The following is a 25,412-nucleotide window of genomic DNA, read 5'->3' as shown; positions in this document are numbered from 1 at the left end:
TTTGTGAAACCAAGCAGTTACCCTCTCCCTTAAAAACCCTAGAGTATATTGTGGTAAATTTTGAGAGCTTTGTGAAGCAAATACCAAAAAGAGGGCGAGATTGTCGGCGTTTTGTGAGAGAGAACTTGTTTTCTTGCATCCTTGGGTTTTCCAACAACATTTTGAGGTGAGTTTCATCTCCTCTAATCTCATCCCTATTTTTAATTGATTTTTATTGAGTTTTATTTGGTTTTTCTTGAGCCTTAAACCTAGTTTAAGTATGAATATTGTTCTCGTAAGGTATATGATATAAAGATTCAATCTTTTTGCCTTAAAAAGTTATAAATGAATTCTTTAATGTAAATTTAAGATCTGAAATAAATATGAGTTTTCATTGTGTTTTATTGGTTTCCATGATGTTTTTGATGAATCTGAACATGTTAGAATTTAGACAACTTAACTAGATATCATGTTTGTGTTTCATGTAGATAACTGAACCCTAATCATATTAAATAAGATTTATTTTATGTGTCTTCATGTAAAATTAGCAATTTGTAGTATTGTAGATCAAAAACCGAAAACTAAAACATGTATTCTATTTGTGCTCGGGTCGGTCGACCGAAGTGAAGGAGTCGGTTGATCGATCCCTATTAATTTGCATGTGCATATTTGTGCACATATTTTAGTCGACCGAAGAGTTATTTTTGGTCGGCTGATTTGTGTTATGCTATGTTTGTTATTTGATTGATACGTGAGTTAATCGTGAATACAAAGTTCGGGTCCGCACATCGAGATACATGTTTGGGCACTAAAGTATACATTTTAGGGTTGCATTCGCACAAGCGATATAGGTGAGTAACATATATTCTCGATATTTGTCATAAAAGATAGTGACACATATATTGCATTTTATGATAGTAAGATGCTTGAGCGCGTTAGTTGGTATATCACAATAAGACTGCGGTAGACTATGCCCAGGGTGGTTAGTTGGTATGTTACAATAAGACCATAGTACACTACACTCCGTTGTGCATCATTACTGAGTGGGATAGTTGGCACTCCACAACGAGACCGCAGATGACTACACTCATGGTGTATTAGTTGGTATACTACAACGAGGTTGCGGTAGACTTCACCCCATGTGCATTATTATATTTTTAGATAGAGAACTACACATATTTCATTTATGATTCCCTGTTAGTTACCCGAGAGTAGGGTATATACTGAGGTTGTCATACATAGCCTATTCTATGTGAGATGAATGTATCGGATGATATTCTTTATGACTGCGCCAACTACCCGATGATAGTATGAGGATTTGATGTGATTTGTATTGTTGAGGTATGTACTTGTGTTTCTTTTATTTACTATTTCATTCTGAGGACTCTAGAGTTGTGATTTAGCGATTCATAATTTGTGACATGGTATATACATGAGGGTTTCCTTATTTAGATTATTTCGCTCGACGTACTAATTCTTATGTTATAGATTTTTAAATCTCAATCTCCTTTTAGTTCATGATAGATGATTTTATATTTATATGTACTAACTTATTTTCATATATACTCCTTACCCGCACCCCCTAGGGGCGGTGGAGATAATCTCGCTAGCGCTTTGACGCTCGTTATTTTCTCTCTTTTCAGGTAGCTAGTCAGGCGCACGGAGAGTCGTAGATTGATGGAGTTTCAGTTTAGTCTCCATCTTTATTTACATTAGTAGTTATTTATGCTCCACAATAGTTGATTATTTATTTTCAAATATTTAGAGTTGTATTACATTTTTGGAACGACAGAGTGCCTTAGTAGCATTTCCATTAACTCTATGTATTGAGACATTTTACATTTGTTCCAGTATCAGTTGTATTTCATTTATTTCAGTTGGGAACATGATTATTGACTATTTCCATATATCTCTTCTTTATATATCATGTTCATTATATTATTACCTTCATTTATCAGTTCTGTACCTACACATGTTGTTTGATTCTACTAGAGAGATATTACTGTGATGGTGAAACGTGTTATTATACAGTGTGGGTGCATGGAAGGTTTGACATCCTTGGGTTCATCTTGGATTGCAGCCTTGTGTGAAACTAGGGGCGTTATAGTTGGTATCAGAGCTCTAGTTCCAGCATCCTTAAGATCATTCATGTGCCAAGTCGTGGAGCTAGGATAGAGTTTTCTAGGAATTATGTATAGAGTCCGCTAAGAATTCCTAGATTGATCTGTTACCGTATCTATCGCCTCTGTTCATTCATCTCCTTCAAAAATCTTCAACACCCTCTCCAGCAAAAAAAACCTAATGGCGGAAAAAGAAAAAAAGCATAAGAAATCGGAGAAAAATGAAAACTTTAAGAGAAGTTGTAGATCGACGACAGCCGAACCCGGGAGTTCCCTGCGGCCTCTTGTCTTTCTCTTCTCCAGGGTTTCCTCTGATCTCCCACCAAATCCCAAAAAACTCAAATCCCAAATTAAATCACCCCTAAAATCTGGTAGTCTCCCGTCTCCTCAAAACCTCACTCCCCCAAATTCATCAAAAAACCCTAGAAAACAAAAGAAAACCCAACGAAATCAAACAAAAAATGAAGCATAAATCTCCAAAGCTCCGACACGCAATGGTCTGCACCTCGAACCAGAATCGAAGCATGGAAGCCCACTCCCTCCTCTAGCGCCATGGCTTCGACGTCTCCTCCTACGGCACTGGGGTACACGTTAAGCTCGCCGGTCCATCGTACCGAGTGCTCAACGTCTACGAATTCGGAACTCCTTATCACAAGATGTACGATGACCTCCTCCGCAAGAACCCTGAATTGTGAGTGGAAAGCCGATTTTGGCCCCTACATTTTTTCATATTTACTGTTTTTACCATTGTAAAGTTGGGACTTTTGTGGAGTTTTTAGGTACAAGCGTAATGGGATCTTGCCGATGTTGAAGAGGAATATGAGTGTGAAGCTAGCGCCTCAGCGCTGGCAGGATAATGTTGCTAATGGCCCGTTTGATGTTGTTCTCAGTTTCGAAGATAGGGTTTCCGATGTGATTGTTGATGGTTACTGGGTTTTGTTTTTTTTTTATTTTTTTAGTTTTGTTTTAAAGCTGATACTTTGCGATTGGGTTTTGAATTTGATTGATTTATATGAGTTTCAATTTGGAGTTTTTATTTGAATTAGTGTGCAATTCCGAGCTTTGATAGTTATTAGAACTTGCTCTTGGGAGATAATGACAATTACAATTTCAGATTTTGTAATCATACCTAAGGGTATTAGCTGAAATTGGATTGAAAAATTGCCTAGAGATGTAACAATCTACGACTGGGTTTTACTTGATAATAAGGGTTGGAGATCGAACTCTAGCTTTGGTGTGGAGACATTGCGAAGGTTTCCTTCGTATTAAAATAAAAAAACAAAACGAAAACTTCGTTTGAACGTGTCGAGGTAGAATCTTAACTGGCTACTTTGTGATCTTCTTCTATTTTGTATGAAGTCATTCTATGAAAGTAACCTTGTATTCTTTATTGCTCTCAACAGTTAAAAGAGATGGTGCTGGCTCTTTTCAGTGAATCAGATTTATGCCTTTCTGATGATGTTGTTGATCAAATAGTCGATAAGGTGAGGATTTGTCTTTTCTGTTCGCATTTTATTGCCGCAACATAGTGACATATACAATTGGTTTTTCGAGGATTTCAATTATTTCTTTTCTTTTACAGACTTTCATGGAGGCAGATAAGAAGGGTGATGGAAAGATAGATCTGGATGAATGGAAGGAATTTGTAGATAAAAATCCATCATTACTGAATAACATGACTCTTCCATACTTAAAGTGAGTCTTCTATCCTTCTATATTAAATCCTCAAGTTGCATAAGTTTAAGGTGCCTTATTGTTGCCCATTATTTTCTACAAATAATATTTCATAAAGTTAATATAATTTAGTGCTTATTAATTTATTTCTCTTTGGTAATGTGCACGTACAATGACACACTTTTCTAAATCTAGAATAATGTTTTGTTACTTGTGGTTGCTTAATTATTACTCATCCTTTCTCAATAAATGAAAACAGAGTCCTCAGTTAATAATGCTTCAATAAGCTACACTGTTCCATGTTCTCAAAAGCAAAATCAATCCCCTTGAACTTTGTGTGAATATTCAATCTTACATAATGTACATAATGCATTTTGTAATGCTGTTAATAGCTGAAGCAACCCCCTTTAACTTTTTGCCTTCTTCATCGTATTCACTCTAAACCTTGTTAGGCCTTGGAAAATCACATGCTTATGCTTGATCAAACAAGCGCACTATGTTCCAAATATGTTCAAATATCACGGATATTAATCTCTGAATAATTCATGTTTGGATATGATTTGTTAAGGACACATGTTTCGTTCTTCGAGAATGAAACAGGGCGTCAATCATTTGATTTGCCTGATATTTCATGTTTGGGTATGATTTGTTGAGGAGGATATCATGCATTATGACCTGGCATAATTTTATTAGGGGAAAAATTCACAAAACCACCATGAACTTTGGGGTTTTTGCATAAAACTATCTTAAAACTTTTTTTTAACAGAGAAACCAAAGTTAAAACTACAGAAAACCAAAGTTAAAGCATTGAAATTATTATTAGGTAACTCAATTCTTAAGTTATTTGAAATTAGTCATTCAAATTAATGGTATAATTTGCAAATTGAGGGACTAATTTTCCTCTAATTGCTTTTTTTAACTCTTGATTGGAGAAGCTGAAATGAAAATAACTTAAGAATTGCGGTTATAATAGCTATTTCAATGATTTGATGAATTAATTTTAAAATAATAAGAATTGAGCAACCTAATAGTTTAATGTGGTTATCTTTGCAAACTTATGGAGAGGTTTTCTTAAATGATGATAGATTTTTTTATTTTACAGTCATTAGGGATTAAAACAGATGATTGTTTTCCCTTTCCTTTTTTAATTCGTAAGAATTTTATGTCATCTGTTATTATTAAATTTGAGGCATTGAAGAAATTGATTGCTATATAAGCGAATAATCTTTTTGAATAATGTGTAGTTTACATTGCTCATGGTTTATAAGCGAGTCAAATTTAATTTGTATCTTACATTGCTTATGGTCACAACGACACATAAAATGAAAGCTGAAGGTACATAAATGTAAATATTAAGAAAGTTCACAGATAATATAACATCATCAAGTTGAGATTTAAAAGAAACACTTTTACAGCCAAGTTATACTAAAGAAATAAACCGAACAAATAAACCAAAATCGGAGAAAAATGAAAACTTCAAGAGAAGTTGTAGATCGACGATAGGCGAACCCGTTGACCTATAACTCGAAGTGATCGGTAGATGGAACTCCTCTGCGACTTTTCCATGGATTCTAGAGTTTTCGACGATGGAGGCTTGCTATCTTTGAAAAGTTTTGTTCTGCGAAGATTGTAAATATTCAGTTGATGTGATTTTTTGTTATCCAGCTTATTTTTTTTCTTTTTAATCAATTTTTTGATTATTTTTCTTGAAAACAAGAAGAATTAGAAGATATCCATGGGAAAGAGACAGTTATCTGAGGTTGATATTATCTCTGATATTTATCTTATCTATCTTCATATTTTCCTTTTCCTTATTTTTTTGATTTTTTTTCTTTTTGTAAGAGAGAAGAATTTATTTACGGAGATCCATGCGCAAGAGATATTACAGCTGATCTTTCAGGTATTTATCTTCTTAGAATTATGGAAATTATTCTAACAAATTTTACTTGAAACAAACAACCCCTTAAGAACTTTTTCTTTAGCTCCTTTTGGATATTTAGTTGATGATATTAGATTGTTTGCTCATGATTTTGGTTATTGTAGCTTCGGTTAATGATATTAATTCTCAACCGCAAGGTAGTTATATAAATTTAGGTGGGTTTAAAATGTGTGTTTTGTGTGAGAATTCCAATGGTTGAATTAATATATACTGGAAGGAAGAAAGTAATTAAGATATAGGTTTAAAATCAAACTTTTGAGTTTAAGAAAACATATATCCCAAGCTATCATAAATATATAACAATATACTTAGAATATGAAACGGATAAAAAACGATAACTAATGAAACATGAGATGTTATTAAAAGTAAAGCGTACAAAGACTAAATTGGTTAAGAGCTTCTTTTCAATTAATTATTTATTTGGTTGGTATAATATATATACTTATTTATTTACTTTATTTTCCCCCCAGCTCTCTTTAATTTATTTGCTTCATCATACTTTGTTTAGGATTTTTCATGTACATTTAGAAATTTTGCCCTAATTCTCGATTTCCTGCAGTTTCAAGCGATGAGAGTTTCAATAATCATAGGGCAGCTGGAGCGAGATTAGAAAGTAAGTTTAATTTCAATCTTTCCATTTCACAGTTAGATCAGTTATTTTAAATTACTACGGCACTTTTCTACTCTTATTGAATGATTATAACACAAAGCATAAAGTTCTACATACTGGCTCATCGACCAGAATGTGAAAGGCCAGTATAGTCTGTCCATCTGTCCAGATACTTGAGTCTTTAGAGAATGAAAATATCTCCAAGTTGACATACTTTGAGTTTGGTTCAATAATACCATTTTGTATAGAAGTAATCAGTCTAGAAGTTGTAGCTTGACCAATATAAGGCCTATTTAGTGGGTTTGTGCTATCATGTTGATGTGGTGACACTTAAGATTAGGATATATCATGCTCAATGTTAGATAATATAAATATTACTTGCCTATATCATCAATAACAACAATGTCTTGGTTATTTATTTTAGATTTAGATTTGCCAAGTTGTAGAGGAAAGTTTTCTGTTGGTGTTGGAGTTGACAAGGATGGTGAAGAATCATGAAAGTATAAATACTAGGTGCACCAGATGCAGATAATTGGTGTTTGATATGACTTTCTATGCGTTCAGTGAATGTAGGCCCAACAACATCGCCATATGAGTCTACAATTCAAATGACCTTTGCTATCCATGTATAGATCTGGTATCATGAAAAATAAATGAAGCAAAATGGCTTTCACACACCTTATAGAGGGGGGAAAGTTGAATTTAGGCCAAATTTCAGAACCACCCACCCACCCACACAAACTTTCGATGATTATGAGGTGATCCAGAATAAATATCAAAATATCAGAAAACCATCCTTAAGTTTAGGAGTTATGAGCCCCCCCCTAACTGTAAGATTTTATTACAAAAAAACCACTAACAATATTAATTACAATTTGCACATGGGTGGGTAAATTCAATTTTTGAAAAAGCTTTTCTGAAAATTACTTCAACACTTTTAAGCCAATAATTTGTGATATGCCAGATCCCTTCTCCCTGATGGACTCATCATTGGTTATGCCCAGCTCATGGTTAGGCATAAAGAGCTTATGTCTGCTTCTTCCCTATTTCTTTGCCTCATTTCTACTTGTGTTGATTTTCTAATTGTGTTGCTTTTCCATTGAACTCCCCTTTGACTATCCTTTAGTACATTTTTTTTAATAGACCTCCGAACATGTCATACAGATAGCAGACCATAAATATGCTTTTATAATTGGCTAGATTAGTTACATTACCATAATGGCAAGTGCTCATAAATGTTTGTAAGGCTCATTTTGGTCTCTTCTTCATTGTAGCTTTCCACTTGGCCTATATTTTTCCCCTATCTAGACTTAAGCAAGTTAAAGAATTGCTAGGTCCCTGTCACCAAGTTCCATTTTTGTCAATGTTTTTGACCATATGGTTTATATGTCATTGATCCAAAAATATAGGGGTAAGTGGGTAACGATGCCTTAGATGTGTATGGTATAAGATAGAGTAGTCATTGATCCAAAAATATAGGGGTAAGTGGGTAACGATGCCTTAGATGTGTATGGTATAAGATAGAGTAAATAAATCACTTGACGAAAAGCGTAAAGGAGATAGAGTAAATAAATCACTTGACGAAAAGCGTAAAGGTGGAAGATATGTAGGCTGAAGAAGGTCATTGCCAAAGATAAATATATGATCTTGTAAAGTTTGCACCTTTTTGTCATACATTGTGAATTAAACACTCAAAAAATTTGGTCTCAGTAGCGTAGATATGCGCAATGATGAAGTTGGGAACTTCGTTTATGTTTTTTTTGACGTAATTCTTATTTTCTGATGACGATAGGTTTGAAATGGAGAGAAGATAAAATCTGGAAAGGAATTTAATTCACTGAATAAATTCGGTTTGAGCTTGGAAAGAAAAGGTTTGACTTCTAATAAATTTTATTAAAGAAAGGTTTGAGATCATTTACTTTTGCTATTATATCATTAAATTGGTTCACAAAGTCAGGAAAACATTTGAGGTGCATAATAGTCATGTTACAAACAATGTGGAGCATTTTTTTTGCACAATAGTGTACTCGATGCACGGTCAATTCATAGTGGTGTTTGCTGTATTTCTAGAGAATGTTGCACCCACCATCAGCAACTTATAATGCATGCTCAAAATTGTGGTGCACTAGCAATCTCAAACAATGATATAAACATTCTAATATGCGTTAATCTTTTAATTTCTTGCAATCATCCTTTTGAAACCAGTCGAAAGAGACTCCCAGAGGGAACATAAATGAATTTCTTTTTGAGAAAAGTAGAAAAAAATCAAGATAGTCTAATTGGGAGGTGCAAGAACTATTTCCAATACATTTATAGTCAGTTGTTGTTTGTTGAGAAGAGGAAAATGTTAAAATCATTTTTGTTAGGATTTTGCTAATTGCCCTTTTACCATTTTCCTCTTTTCAACAAAATATGACTGGTTATAAATGTACTAGAAATAGATCTTAAACCTCCCAATTAAACTATCTTGATATTTTCCTCTTTTTCTACTCTTTTTAAAAAGAAATTCATTTTATGTTCTCTCTGGGGAAATGTATTTCCTTCAACTTACATGCCTAATAAAGTCTACCCATAGTTTGATTATAATCAGAGAGAGCTCACAATTATGTTTATGAGACTTGTTCTTTACATAACATCATGTTTGTTCCTTCCATGAGGATTTCAATTGAATTTCATATTGCGGGTACACATATGTTGTAATATATGCTAAAGTGAAATTAAAGGTGCCTTTTTTTTTGAAAAGTGTTAAAAGGATAAATTGGTGAAAACTGTTATATCCTTACCGTTAAATCATTGAGGATCAATGGACTGCAAATCTGTAATGGTATTCAATGACCAATCTTTGCTTATTGTTCAGAGTTTTGACATGCATGTTTAATATTGTTAATTCCTTTCAATCATGAGATAATAATCTCTCTCTCTCTCTTCTCTCTCTCTCTCTCTCTCTCTCTCTCTCTCTCTCTCTCTCTCTCTCTCTCTCTCTCTCTCTCTCTCTCTCTCTCTCTCTCTCTCTCATCAGTAATCTACTTGCGTTCCTCATTCTCACATTTTCATCAATCTCAAATCAAACCTGACTTTTTGTTAGCATTTTCCCATATATAAAGTTGATTTTTTTAATGTTTTCATGTTTATACTCTTCACAGGCAAAGATGTTGACAATAATGAAAATTCAAACAATTCACGGTCAGTTAAAATTAGAAGAAAGGACAAGGAGATTGCTTTTGAAGCTACTTCAACTCTAAGCTCCCCTCCACCAGAACGAAATAGAAGCCTCGAGTATGTTATCTACTTTACTGCCCACATGGAAAAATTGATTAAACTTGTTAACACAATACTTTATATTCCATCTATTGGAAACAAATGTATTTATGCTTTCTTTGCATGATCCGTAAATCACTTTAACTATTTGGTTAATTTCATTCATCTTATATTTAATTGAACTATGTACCTGCTTGTTTTCCTTAGATGTTGGCCACATCACATGTTTGTAATTGCTTAAATTGGTGGCAAGCTGAGAGATTTACTGCGAGGAACATTGGAAGCAGAGGTAGATCTTTTTAAAAAAGAAAATAGATTGTATTCATACAATCCATTGTAATATACATGTTGCATGATATGGTAATGACTATATTTTATCTACACTGTAAAAACTCTTGCCATCATTTGCGATGGGTTGCTAACAATGGTTATCAATATCCTAGAGATTTCATTGTTAAGCAGAGTTTTTAAGGGCAAAGACTAATTGGCATGACCCGATTGAACTGACCAAACCATGATTTGAACAACTATGAGAAGCTTGCATACTATGAGCATAATTGTCACGCATGATTTTGTTGTTGATCTTTAGTACTTTATTTCTTATCTAACATTGTTTATGCCTTTTAACAAGGAGAAATACAAAAATGAAGAATCATATTGGTGCTCTACATAAAGCCTTTTCAGCTCCCCGTGAAAGAACCCAAAAGGTTTGTCCTTCCCACGTTTCCTTCTTTGAGACAAAGCAAGTTATTATAAACTTAGTCTTCTAATATAAGATTTATAAAATTATATTGTTTTCGTGGTACATTTTAAATGCTTCCAACCCTGTGGCTCGTCCAACCCTTAATATAATTTTACTTTTTTCTTTGCATGTTCTACAAATTTCAACCCTGTGGATCTCACTTGTCTTTCTTCTCCATTGTTTTGATATGTTAATTGGCTGTATTTCTTTACCAGAATCTTAAATCTGTTTTCTTTTAGAATAACTGAACCAGGGACAAGTGAGGCTTGTGGTGTTCTCTCAGCTTGATATGCCACGAGTATCAACATTTTCATATTTGTTCTTCTGTTTGGATTCAAATGCTTTGAATTGTTTGGAACCTGAAAACCGTTTTCTTTTCTAGATTTGTTTGTTGTATCATATGCTCTTGATGTTGTCTATGTTGATAGAAATATCGATCAAAAAATGCAGGCGCCAATGCACAAGCGAGAATGCTTTGTTGTTTTACTAGATCTAAAAATGATTTAAGATAATATGAGGAATATAGAAGCCTTAAAAAATTTGTGTATTACTTATCCATACATAACAGGCCCAGTGGTTAGGATCATGAAGAGAATGGAATCATAAAGCACTTTTATTATTCAATTTGAGTACCAATATTTTCTACCTATAGCATGTGTAGGACACAGTATTGTATACATAAGTGCCACAAAATCAATAAAAAAACTTGCATGTTATAAACTCGGTGACTATGGAGGCATGATGATGAAAGTGATTTCCTTGAAGTTACCCAGGCTTTGCCATGGTCATTCAGTAAGGGGACCTGGTTTGGAAACCATAAGATCTTCTAAATATTTTTGTTTAAAACTCATAAAACCTGTTGCTGGGTTTTATAGAAGATTGGTGGGTTTGGGTAGTTCATCAGGTGCAATAATCATGACCAGCTAACTCTCACATAGACGTCAACATGACATGAGGAAGTAGAGGGAGCAGTAACTTTATAAATCTTTGTAGAGAATGAGGATCCAGTGTGGTTTTCCAGAGTTCATTTACATCCAGGAATAAAGCATGTATATTTATGAGTTGTTTGCTCTTTATTTCTTTGTTGATATAATGGCTAAACCAAAAAATTTTCTTCAGGATCCCTCGGGTGAGACATTATTTACCAGATTAGACAGACTAGGTATATTCAACTATCAAGTTTAACATTGAAAATCTGTGACTTATAAATTGCACGTACCCAAAAACTGTGACTCCATATAACATTGAACGGTATAATCTATTTTATTCTGATAATGTTCAACTATTTCCATTTTCCACATCTCAGGTACCAGTTTAATTTAGCTGATACTTGATTTGTTTATTGTCAGATTGAAAGAACTTGTAGAATATGACACTCATCCTCCACCAGGTAAGACTTGTGCAAAGTACATAATCAAGGTAGATGGTCAGAGGCTTGCTCTTCATTACCTCAAAATAAGCATTGATCATCATCTCAAGCTTGGGTACAAGGCAAGACTAAAACTTTCCATTGTGATTTCATCTCTTTGCTTTTTCAACTGTTTGTGATATAAAAGCTCATTTTTCGTTCTCTCTTTGCGAGTTTATTGTGTGGGTGTGAGCCTATTGAAGTTAGACAATGCATGAGGGATTATTGGTGGGTGTGGGATTATTGGTGTTAGATCATGGATATCTCATCAGACATGCAGATTGCAATTTATAACTGAGAGCATAAAGCCTTACTTTCTTTTGCTTTTGACCTTTTTCCACAATATTTATGTGTTTTTGTCTTTCTTTATTTCGTGTTTATGTGTAAAAATCATAATCTTTTTTATAGATACTTAAGCACAGATAAATCTGCAAAACCTAGCAAAGAACAGGAACAATGCATCTGAAGAAAATCATTATCATTTTAATTTCGCAATATGATTCTTCCACATTCTACATGCAATAGGAAATGCTTAGTGATTACTGTCATTAGTTCATGACTAAATGACATTTTTAAATTTTAAAATCAATTTATTTTAATATCAATTATCAATTTATTTTAAGTTTGTTCATGATTGTTGTAGGTGCTTTTGAAGAAACTATAAGAGGCCGTTTTAAAGAGGCATATAGAACTGCTCCATTAATCATATTAATTGATGAGATAGATGCAATTGCTTCCAAGTGAGAAAACCTGCAAAGTGAGATGGAATGGCGGATAGTAACACAACTTATGACTTGCAATCATTAAAGACTTTGTTGTCTGTTGACTAGAAGAAATAGATCCTGAGCATTAGAGATTGATAGTGAAGTGTGGATCCATGGAGGCTGTGATTGTTAAATTTGGTGGATGGACGATTGCACTCAAGTTCTCTATGGCTAAGGCTCTACAGTCCACCGCTTTCTACATAGAGATATCCCCTTGTGTCATAGTCTAATATTATCTGGAGAGGTTAGCTATGCCTAAACACACTTTTATCATGTGGATTGCTTTTTTGTGTAGGCTTCTAACTCAGAGCAGGCATCTCAATATAATTTATGAGAGCAAGTGCATTTTGTAATTATGTTCATGAGGATTTGGCTCATCTTTTTTTTTTCAACGCCCCTTCTCTGTAATAAATTGGAAGATAATTTTATGTTGGATTTGCATTGAGAGATATCCTTTGCCATGGCTTGGTGAGATTGCTTGGTTTATTTCTCATGCAGACGATAGAGCTATTACAAAGATCTTGTGTGCTGCCTTTGCTGCTGCTTTGTATCATATTTGGAGAGAATGAAATGCTAGGAGATTTTGGTCTTGTATTAGCAGGGTTAATGTCATTGTGAAGAGGATTAACGTTGATATTATAGCTAGAATCTTACATAGTAATCAGCCTTCACAGGTTCAGTTTTGGATGGTCAACTTGTAGCTGTTTCTTGGTTTTGTGAGTTGAGTGGCTTGCTTGATTCTTTCGTAGAGAATGCTGTATAGCTGGGTATGCCCAGTTTTTGATTGTACATGAACGTTCACAGGTTAATAAAAGTTTCATTTACCTTTACAAAAAGATGAATCAATTCTTTACAAAAGTAAATACTCCCATAACTATTCTTTTATTATATTGTAGGTGGGTTAATAGCATTCTGAAGCTCAAATTCTTTTTGGTACAGGATTGGGGATGTCGTCTGGCTTGCTGGGTTCCTAAACTCACGCCTAAACCACAATTTCTATGCTGGAGGGCCTTCTTCTTAGCATAACAAGTCGGCAGAGCTTAAATCATGAATGGCGCCAGTCAACTAACTCTTTATTGTGCTTGCGTTTTGGGTATGAACCAATTTTCAATATAACAATTTTTAAATAAATTAACATTACTATACATACATTTTGATGCTAAAGATGTGGTTTATTTTTTTGCCTGAGCCTCATCACATCATCTGCTACTTGCTCAATCTGAATCAATCCAGCAAAATATATAGGATTCACATTGACTTGTATTTGGGGAATGACTGCTGCTTGTTCATTACGCTTATCGACAGGGTCATTGACAAAACTATGCAATCTCCTTCCAATGAGATATCGGTCGTCTCTAATTGAGTTGTGGAGATTAGTGAACCAAACACAGAACCACTTGGCACAAAATAACACCAAGATGGAGAGAAGGCAACCAAGCCAAGCAAAACGATACACTGCACAGTTAATGATCAATGGATAGCAAAGCAAAAGGGAAAAGAACTATGGCAAATACATATGAAACACAAAGTGCAATCATAAGCTTTGAGATGAAAGGAATTTCCAAGGCTTTTCAAAGAAATTAGTGCAAAGACTTAGAAATGCTAAAACGTTATAAGCTTGGATTTACATACACATCATCAAAATTTAAGCTTGGATTTACATACACATCATCAAAATTTACTTTTATGTATATTCTTGTTATAGTATTGATTGATTCATCGCCTTGTAGATACAACAACTCTAATATCGCATAATTGATCCCTACAAATAATTTTATTGTTCAAACATTTAGAATTACATTCAATAAATTTATACAAATTAAATCTATAATTATAATTTAAAATAAATATTAAGAATTTTACCACGTGCATCGCACGTGCAATCCAACTAGTAAAACTAAAAAAAGAAAACCAAAAATCCCTGTCATCGGGTACCGAAGCGAAGCTCAAAGGTTAATCGTGGTGAGAGTATGTAATTTGACCGGCTACAGCTTACGCGCGCGTGTGAACCTAGTCTGATCAGCGTTCACCCGAGTCTCGACTCCGAACGGCTTTCGATGACCTCGGTGGCCCATTCCGTAAATAAACACCCCCAACGTGCGCACTTCTACGCACAAAAAAAAAACCCCCCTCGAATCCCCTCGAAAAATAAATAAAAATCTAATCCGTCGCCGCTTTTATCCTACTCTGCCCTAAAATCCCCCGAACCCCCTAAAAAGCTCTGCCCTTTACCCAAACCCTAACCCCACTCAAAACCCTAACCCTCTCTCCAATGGCGCCTCCCTCCAACGACACTGCGACGGAGTCAGGCGAGGAGGTCCGCCACAAACGGACCCGCTGGCGGCGTCGGCCTCCGCGGCGTTGCGAAGGAGGCGGGTGCTCCGGCGGCCGCGCGCGGCGAAGGACGGAGGGAGATCAAGAAGTGGCCCGCGTGGCCTGGAGACAACGTATTCCGCATGGTGGTTCCGGTGGTTAAAGTTGGGAGCTTGATTGGGAAGAAAGGGGAACTCATCAAGAAGTTGTGCGAGGAGACTCGTGCGAAGGTTCGGATTCTTGATGGCGTTTCCGGGACTACGGATCGGATTGTGAGGACTGTTAACACTTTGATTTAGTGTTTTTGTAGTTTGTTGTCGATTTTGTTGTTGATAACATTCGGGGGTTTGGGCTGGGTTTTACTTGAATATATTGACAAGAATTTAGGGCCTGTTTAGAGTACGAAATAGATCAAAGAGTAACTTCAAAGATTACGAAGTCGAAAATAGTGGAAGTAGTTCTTTTTTTTTATTTGTTCCACATATAGTTTTTGAAGCAATGTAAAGTATTTCATACCTTTCACTCAGTTTTTTTTGGATAACAAAGAAAAACGGTTACTGAGTAAATAATAAAGAAAATGATAATAAAAATTATTCTTTTCCTAAATTCATGCTCATTTCACCTGATCCTTGTATGGGTCGGGGGAAAAAATTAGGAAATAGGGGAAAACTTTCAGAAATAGGGATAAAATGGAGGCGTCGTCTCAGCATTTAAGGAAGTGTGAAAGTAGGTTTTATAGAGGTAAAAACGTTATTATTTTTCTGTCAGAAGTAGTGTCGACTTCCTTTACTTCATCTACTTCATAATTAATTTTGTGCTAAAAAGGCCCTTAGTGAAGGGTTATTTTCACGCTGGTAGTTAATTTCAATGTGCCCAAATGGTATTCTTAACCTGAAGTAATTGGCACTGATAAATTAAAGGGTTAATTGGGAATAGAACCCCTGTGTGAATTTTTTTTGTCTCTTACAATGGTTTAAAAGGTTTCAAAGAGCTAGATAGTTCTATTTGTGAGGAGAGATACCCAGTTGCTTTTTTTTTCGCTCTAAAAAGAGTTGAAAAAGTTCACGTCAGGGGGTGTATTCACACTTGGACCAATACTACAGGGGGTCTATTCGCAATTGGGCGATACTACAAGGGGTCTATTCGCAATTAACCCTAAATTGAATTGATATAAAATGGCATTATGTTCATTTAATATTACTAATTTCTTCTCTACTCTGCCCAAACCCCCCATTTCATAACCCTATATTCCCTAAATTTGAGAGGCAAATATTTTCATCCGTGTAGAATGTTTCTAACCGGATTTAATTTTTTTCTTCTAATTGGATTAAATGATGAAGCGGAGTTTAACGTAACAGAGTTTCATGCTGGATTGTCTTTCTGCCCAGTGCTTGAAACTGCTTTCATGCATGATAGTTGTTAGTGGAGATTAAAACATTCTTAAATATAGAAGAAAGAAGAGTAGTTTTGAGGTAACTGTAGACGTCAAAAAATGCTGAGAGATATCCAAACACAGCTCAAAAGGAAGTCATCCAAAATGTCAAAAAGAACACAAGTATAGACTGTCTCGCACGCGAGACAGTCTTTACTGTCTCGCACGCTCAAAAAATGCTGAAAGATATCCAAATACAACTGAAGAGAAGATCATTCAAAAAATCAAAGAAAAGACAGCCTTTACTGTCTCGCCGTGCGAGACAGACTTTACTGTCTCACCATACGAGACAGAATTTACTGTCTCGCACGTGAGACAGCTCTCAGATGGTCAAAACCGCCTTTGTAACTGCTCTACACGTGGCCACTATCTGTTCAAGAACGTGGGAAACGTCGTGGGCGAGAATCACGTGGATAACTGCCAATATAACGGAGTTTGAAACGTGGGAAGGCAGTTAAAACGAAAACTGCCTGACGGTTACTATTTCCGAGATAGCGTTTACTATCTCGCGGGCCGAGACAGCAAACACTGTCTCGCCCGCCGAGACAGCAAACACTGCCCCCCCAGCCGAGACAGCAAATGCTGTCTCGTGAGTCTGTTTTCCGCCAACTGCTCCTAGGGGCTATAAATACCCCCCGAAGACTATTTTTGAGGAGAGGCTGATCATTTTGAGCACTTCAGAGCAATCCAGAACAGGGAGAGAGCAAAGTTCTTGAGCTTCTGACGATTCCTTGAGATTCGAGCTTTGATTTGATCTTAAGAAGAACGACTATCTTACTTCGATAAGATATCGTTTCAAGTTCTCACTTCGATAAACGAAGTCAGAATCATAAACCCCTCACGATTCGATCAGAATCTGTGATTTGGTGGTCCACGGGCTAACGCATTCCCGGCACAGGTAAAGATCCCACGCAAGCAGTGATCCAAACAACGATCCTGCGTTTGTTTCCCAAGAGTTGTAATTTTCATTTTGTTGTGTAAAAGAAGTCTTATAAAAAGGCTATCTCTTTTTGAATTTATTGTAATCGACTGAAGATATAATGAATTCCTCAACAGAAACAATTTTTGCTGAAAACAAGCTGGCGACCACAGTGGGAGCCAACGGTCTCGCTGCCGAGACCGTCGTGTCGCAGCCAATCATCAAGATCCTGGTTGAATCAACGGTCGAGTACGAGTTCGACCAAGCGAAGTTTGAGGAGTATTTGTCATCCTCATCTGTAAAGTCTTCCGCGCCTCGTAAATGCAGGAAGATTTCATCTTCGTTAAAGTTATCAAATGCTACGGATGAAGACTCTCGTCCGATTGTTGCTGAGGATTTTACTCGCAATAGCTCTGTTCAAGATGATTTCTCCCCAATTAAGGAGTCGTTCGATCGAAGTTCACCACTGACGAAGAGGGCTCGTCAAAGGCGACGCCAATGCTGCGCTCGTAAATTAGCTAAGGTATTAGAACAAACCGACGGGGTTCGTTATTACGCGGACCTAGAGTCGAGGAGGCATCGAGTGGTTCGGTTGTCTCAACAACCAATCACTCGTATCTCTGCTAAAATAACGACGGATGAATGGACTTTTGTCAAGAGGGCTCGCTCGACCCTCAAAGAACGCATACAAAAACATCGTGCAAATGCTGCTCATGTCCGTGCTCTCTCACAACAAAGACGAGAAAGGAGGAAGGAAACGGTGACCAAAGAACCATCGAAACTCCGTCATGTTTGGATTCCAAAGTCTGGACTTATGCAAAATCAGCATTCGGAGCCCGTTAAGACCCCATACCCGCAAAGGGGTGGTTTTAGACGTGTGACTCCCGACATAGCCTTGGATCGCTCAAAGACAAAAATAAATTATCCTGAGAATGCCAACAAGATTTTATACCCCCAGAAGAAGACGCATTCACCAAATGATATCGTCATACCTGGGAGGTCATGCTAACAGACGATACGATTTTTTGGCAATCATACCGATGAATCGTATTATCAAGTTGGGGTTGTGAATAATTTTCGAAAGAGAGTTATTCGAGAGATAAACTCTCGTTGTTCCTGTGCGTGACTCGTTAAAGCAACATTATCAGAATGTGACTGTTTCAAACGAGAAGTCATCCCACGAAGAGTCTCTGTATTGTCGAAGCCTAAGCCGAGGTATTTCCGCAAGAGAAAATCAGCTGCCCAAGATGATGAATTCCCTGAAGTCACCGTCAACGTGGCTGATAAAAGAAAGTCTAAGCGGCATTCAAATGACTCAAATCCCGATTTTTCTCCGAGAGGAAAAGTCAATCCAAGAATTGCTCAAAGGATGTCTCGACTCCAATTAGGAGCCATCAGACGCAGAGATTACAAAAGAATGCAAGAAGGAATGTCCTCGGAGGATGAATTCTCGGACACTTATTCTGCAATCGCTTCTGATGATACAATGTCTAGCACAGGATGAACCAGAGAAGTACTCACGATCACCTCTGATCAATTTGCTCAAATACTTTAAGAAGCTCTAGCCAAACAACGTGAAGAAATTAGAGCTGAAGTGAAGATAGAAATGAAGTTAGCTATCCAACAAATGAGAGAATTGCTAGCTCAGCGGCCTCAACCCCCGAGTCTAGTCAAAGAACTGAATCCAACCGTCACACTCAGAAAGTTGTGGATGATAGTGATCCAGAAGTGGATGAAGTCATTATGGCTGATACACCTCCCAATAGCAATAACGTTGGGGGTGGTTTAACACATTCTCCTAATAACGATATTGGGAATGGTTCAATGGCACCTCTTACAAAGGGTGATCTAACTCATTCTCCTCAACGTCATTCGAATGAAGACATAGATGATGATAAGAAAATGCAAGAGCTTGAAAACAAAATCAATGCTTTGATGACGGCTCAATAAGTTAAGAAGACGGGTATTCCATGTCCCTATCCAAGGGAATGAGATTCAATACTGTACCCGGCAAAGTTCAATCTGATTAACTTCACACCGTTTGAGGGGAAGAGTTCGCCGATTCAGCACTTGATTTATTTCAAGTCTCATTTGGGCATAATCTCTGGAAACGAGGCTTTAATGGTCCGGTCATTCGTTGGCACCCTTCGTGGGCCCGCCTTCGATTGGTACCGACGGCTCAAGCCAGGGAGCATCAATTGCTGGGATGACATAGAAAATTTGTTCCTCAGCAACTTCTTCGATGATGATACCGAAGTGTCAGTCGGAACCCTTTTAGAGGAGAAGCAAAAAGACGGAGAGCCAGTCGACGATGCGCTTCCGTAACAAAGCAATGAATTGCAGAGATCCTGTTACAGAGGAGTTTATCCTGCAAACATGCCATAATAATCTCTCCATCGATGTCCTGGAAGCTCTGGGGGTCGTACCATCCACCACTTGGAAAGAGTTAAAACTACGTGGTGAACAAGCTGAAAACTTTCTTAAAAGAAAGAAAGTTGAGAGAGGTCAACCAACGACATCCACAATTCCTGTGAACGTAATTTTCGATCCGAGGTTCCAAAAAGAGTATTCTTTCGAAGACGATGAAGCTCCAGCCATATTGGAATACCTCCTCGCCAATGACAAAATCAAGCCACCGCTTATTAAAGATCAGGAGGGTGCTAAGATGATTACAGATCCAAACTACTGTGCATACCACAGAAGGGTTCTTCATCCCATCAATATATGCTTTGGACTCAAAAATAAGATCCAAGCATTAATTGACTCCGGCGTCATAACGGCGAAAGAGGTCGAGTAAAGACGACCATGTTACTCCATTGGGTACACGAGTATAAACTATTTTCTCTGTCTCCGATGAGTATACGAGTATAAACTGCTTCTCCATCTAACTCCGAAGAGTATACGAGTATAAACTGCTTCTCGGTCATCCAACTGAATACAATGGTGAACCCAATTTCACAAAGGAAGCTGGGGGTGGATGATTTATGTAACGGGAAGTTCCTAGAGAATCTTATATTCTTAAGGATAACCCGAACATGCGACTGAGGATGACGTACTCTTCGTTATACCCAGTTTTGCAAAGAAAGCTGGGGGTCGATAATTCATGTAATGGGAAGTTCCCGGAAGAATGTTAAATATAATATTCTTAGGGATAACCCGATTATTATGAACAAAATGATAAATACTAAACTCCTATTATAATTTCCGAACACTCTTTTGATCACCTCTTTATATCAATCTTCCCTCACAAAATTCCTTTTTGGTCAAACCTTTAAACAGTTAGGACCAAAGCCAAAATCCCCTCTCGATTTCTTCCATGAACGAGAGGTCCACTCAAATTGAACGATCAAAACTTTAAACAGTTAAGATCGTCTCAAATCCATATTTTGGTCAAACCTTTAAATAGGATTGTCTCAAAACTCCCACTTGGTCAAATCTTATTACAGTTAGAACCATAACCAAAATCCCCTTTCGATTTAATTCATGAACGAGAGGTCTACTTTTGAATTGGATAATCAGACCCTATGACAGTCAGGATTATTCAAACCAGTGCAGATTCTTCAAGTGGAGATCCCACTTTGAGTGTCTTTTGCATCAGGAGATAGGATATAAAATTCTTCCTCTCTAATTTCGGGTTTATCTCTACCAACAAACAAGAGACCAGGAGATAGAATATAAAATTCTTCCTCTCCATCATCGGGTTCATCTCTACCAACAAACAAGAGACCAGGAGATAGAATATAAAATTCTTCCTCTCCATCATCGGGTTCATCTCTACCAACAAAAAAAAGACCATAGTACTCCAATAGGTACACGAGTCTAAACTGTTTCCCTACCATCAATAGGAAATTTCTGGAGAATATTACTCAAAATATTCTTAAGAATAACCTGGTTACCTCCCGACGGGTATACGAGGTTAAACTATTTCCTAAGAACTCCAAAAAATACATGAGTATAAACTGTGTTCCTATGAAGACTGATACAGTGATTAACAATGTGGTATCAATTTGATGACAAAAGCTGAATTCACAAGTACAAATTTCAGCTTCAATTCAGAATCTCGATGACGGTCAAGCGATGAACGCCATGCCGAAAGGATCTTAGCTATTCTACAAAGCACTGAATAGACTGAGAGACAAAGAGATCAAGTGTTGAAGCCATCTACAGGTTCTTCTATACGATCTACCCAACCAAGCATGGAAAGGATCATAAGTAATACCTATCTTATCCAAACCATCCCAGAACTCCTCTATAAAAGATTTGAGTCTGGAATACTTTGGAGGGGGTATCTGTAGACGTCAAAAAATGCTGAGAGATATCCAAACACAGCTTAAAAGGAAGTCATCCAAAATGTCAAAAAGAACACACGTATAGACTGTCTCGCACGCGAGACAGACTTGACTGTCTCGCTGTGCGAGACAGTCTTTATTGTCTCGCGGGCGAGACAGACTTTTACTGTCTCGCCCACGCGAGACAGACTTCACTGTCGTCGAGGGCGAGACGAGACTTTTACTGTCTCGCCCACGCGAGACAGTCTTCACTGTCTTGCCCAGCGAGACAGTCTTCACTGTCTCGCGTGCGAGACAGTTTTACTGTCTCGCCGTGGCGAGAACAGAATTACTGTCTCGCATGTGAGACAGCTTTCAGATGGTTAAAACCGCCTTTGTAACTGCCCTACACGTCGCCATTAACTGTTCAAGAACGTGGGAGACGTCTGTGGGCGAGAATCACGTGGATAACTGCCAAAATAACGGAGTTTGAAACATGGGAAAACAGTTAAAACGAAAACTGCCTGACGGTTTACTGTTTTCGAGACAGCGTTTAGCTGTCTCGCGGGCCGAGACAGCAAACACTGTCTCGCCCGCCGAGACAGCAAACACTGTCTCGACAGCCGAGACAGCAAATGCTGTCTCGCGAGCCTGTTTTCCGCCAACTGCTCCTAGGGGTTATAAATACCCCCGAAGACTATTTTTGAGGAGAGACTGATCATTTTGAGCACTTCAGAGCAATCCAGAGCAGGGAGAGAGCAAAGTTCTTGAGTTTCTGGCGATTCCTTGAGATTCGAGCTTTGACTTGATCTTAAGAAGAACGACTATCTTACTTCGATAAGATATCGTTTCAAGTTCTCACTTCGATAAACGAAGTCAGAATCATAAACCCCTCACGATTCGATCAGAATCTGTGATTTGGTGGTCCACGGGCTAACGTACCCCCGGCACAGGCAAAGATCCCACGCAAGCAGTGATCCAAACAACGATCCTGCGTTTGTTTCCCAAGAGTTGTAATTTTTATTTTGCTGTGTAAAAGAAGTCTTATAAAAAGACTATCTCTTTTTGAATTTATTGTAATCGACTGAAGATATAATGAATTCCTCAACAAAAACAACTTTTGCTGAAAACAGTAACCTTTTAAAATAAGAAAGAAGAGTAGTTTGGAGGTAACCTTTTAAAATAAGGGTAAACATGCCAGGAGTTTAATCAACTGATAGTCACATGCTGGTTCCAGTGGAAACTCAGAGTGTACTGTAAGGGAAACTTTAGGATATCATTTTGGCATATTTGATTTAGGCTACTAAAGTCAAGAACACTTAAATCCTGGGCGTTAAAGTGAAAATGACTCTTTAAGTAAATGGTATTTCGTTTGTAGTTTTTTAATTTGTTTGCAAAAAGGGAGTTTTCTGAGAAAGGAAGTAATTTTTGAAGTATCCGTCGAGACTGGAGGGTTTTACAAACCTAATTTAGAGAGAGCTTCAGGTACTAGAAGCACTACTATTAAGAAAACAAATTTTTTAAATATGCTAAAGTTTCTATTGGAAAACTATTCATATTTTCATAGATTATAACATCCTATGCAAACTCCTTGATGCGAAGTCCTTTCTCGGTGTCTTTGTTAACACTTTGTTCTGCGGGAAGTTTGTGACTTATTGTATGTTTGGAGTCATTATTATTTCTTTTATGCTTATGGAGTTAAGCTCATATTGTGCTTGTTTATGCATGTTTGTCAACATCCATTTGCAAGACATTTTTTAAAAATGATTACTTCTTTTCGAGACCAAGCATTGGATAGGCCATTATGTCTTCTTTTAACTTTTGTTATTGGAATTCTGACCAAATCAGTGGATAAAAAACATTTCACTTGTCTGAGCCTCATAATTTTGGGCACAAAACATATAGATATTCACCGTAGGCTACAAGTTTGAAATATATGGTATGTCTGAAGAGTGGCATATGATCTTGTGATCCAAAGAAAATAAAGATAAATTATCCCTTTTAAAAATTTACAATGGTTGACAACCATTGTTGACATTTTAGCATAACTGAAATGAGAACTATTATGGATTTGCTTGTAAACCTCTTCCCCAAGCCATATCATTCCCTATATTAAAATGTGCCTTTTATCATTTCAGTTTTGTTCACTAAGTGCATTGAGGGTTGGCACCATATTAAATATGCATATCATCTTATAGAATCGAATGAGTACAATGATATCTTTGTCAGATAGTATCTGAAAGTTCCTGTTACATTTAGGTTCTGATTTTCGGGAAAGAAGAGCCAGAAGAAGAATTATCTCCTGCAATGAATGCTGTGATTCGAGTATTCAAGCGTGTTAATGATGTCTCTGACGCTGGAGGTGATGGTACAGCTCAAGCATCTTCCAATCCTACAGCATGTTCAGTTAGATTGCTGGTGCCATCACAACAGGCCATTAGTTTGATTGGGAAACAAGGAAGTTCAATTAAGTCAATTCAGGAGAATTCTGGTGCCACAATACGAATTATTACTGGAGGTATGTACATCAGTCATCTTTGTGGGATAAAATATATCTATTCAATTTGCAAATAGATTTATGCGTGATGGTTTGGGCATTTCCTGTACTTACGATGGGGTTCTTACTGGTTTTATATGAGTCCTGTGATGTTGTTTCTCATGTCAGATATGAGACATGGGTGAATCTAATATCCTTCTTGCTATATGGGAGACCTTTGTTTGAATCAGGAAACATGAAGTGTATATCTCATGAATTAGAAGCTTTGTATGCAATGCTACAGAATTACAATTTTTAATGACTCTTTAGTATTGAATGTCACCAGGGTAATAGGATTAACATCATGCTGCGTCTTTAGATCTTTGGTAGGGTTCACAAACAAGAAAGGGTTTTGTGACATCCTTGCTCATGCTGCATAGCACATGCATACGTGAAATTGCAATAAGTAGCCCTAAATACCTGGACAATTGCAGTAAGTAGCCCTAAATACCTGGACAGAGGAGCTTTTTGAAAATATGTATCTCTAATATTCTGATACCGATCAGGTTAAAGAAGATAGAAAATTACCATCACATAGATGTATCCACAGTAAAGTGAGGCTCTTTATTTGCAGGCTAGTTTTTAGAAGCATGGACACATATATGGTATGCAGTCACATACAAATTTTAAAATAGTACTATAGAAAGGGAGAGACATCAATAGTGTCACATGCCTCGCGTCCTGACAACCTTCATTGATAGGCTTTCAGTATAGTTGTAATAACCAGGGGTGGGTTGCATATACAGTGAAAGAGGTGTAAAATTGCTGATATTAACCGAAGCTGCATGGGTTTTGGTAGGGGACACAACAAATTCGGAAAAGGTAGGGTATGGGAACAAGGCTGAAACACATGGATTGACATTATAGTTCTGAGCTAGATACATGAATGACTCTTTGAAATCGTAGTTTTTAACTGAATATGATCCAAACGAACCTGGCCATTGTCTAACAAGTTTGAAAATGGATATGTAGGATATATGTACGAGAACTGTATGGTGAGTGTTTTAAATTAAAACATGGTGCATTGGATAATTGAGCACACGTTTGAATAAATGTATGCATATATGTATGGAGTGTCCAAGAAGTGTCGGGTACATGATGTGTTGAGTACTAGCATGATTTCTGAAAGAAGTATCCATGTAACATAGTATAAGCTTTCCAATGGGAAGATATTTTGTTGATATTTATAATTGAAATTCCAACACTTGGTTTAGTCATGTGTTGATTTAGAGGATATCTTAGACCTTCCTAAATCATAATATAAATCATGTTAAACCTCCATTTGTAGTTGCCACTATGTAGTCACACTTGTTTTTTTAATGTTTTTTTAATAGTAATTGCAACGCAGCCTGACATTAATTCATAGTTATTCATTTTCCTTTAAGGAATCTCATATCCAGCATCGAGCTTCTTTCTGGTATCGTCTCCTATCTTTACTTCATTTTAGAGA

The 25,412-nt window shown here is 36.9% G+C and overlaps 1 protein-coding gene and 1 pseudogene across 1 annotated transcript in view; both read left to right on the top strand.

Moving 5' to 3' along the window:
* LOC109826524 lies at positions 2,561-3,106 on the top strand (annotated as a pseudogene).
* Positions 14,640-25,412, top strand: part of LOC109825100 (RNA-binding KH domain-containing protein PEPPER-like) — a 21,883-nt gene continuing 11,110 nt past the window's right edge. The window contains exons 1-2 of the mRNA XM_020391827.1: positions 14,640-15,079; positions 23,686-23,944. Of these exons, the coding sequence (XP_020247416.1) occupies positions 14,951-15,079; positions 23,686-23,944 (388 nt within the window). The 5' untranslated portion in view covers positions 14,640-14,950. The remainder of the gene's footprint in view (positions 15,080-23,685; positions 23,945-25,412) is intronic.

Source organism: Asparagus officinalis, chromosome 10 (genome assembly GCF_001876935.1).
Source record: "Asparagus officinalis chromosome 10, Aspof.V1, whole genome shotgun sequence".
Taxonomy (NCBI): domain Eukaryota; kingdom Viridiplantae; phylum Streptophyta; class Magnoliopsida; order Asparagales; family Asparagaceae; genus Asparagus; species Asparagus officinalis.
Note: the sequence above shows the minus strand (reverse complement) of the source record. Positions and strands in the feature narration are given on the sequence as shown.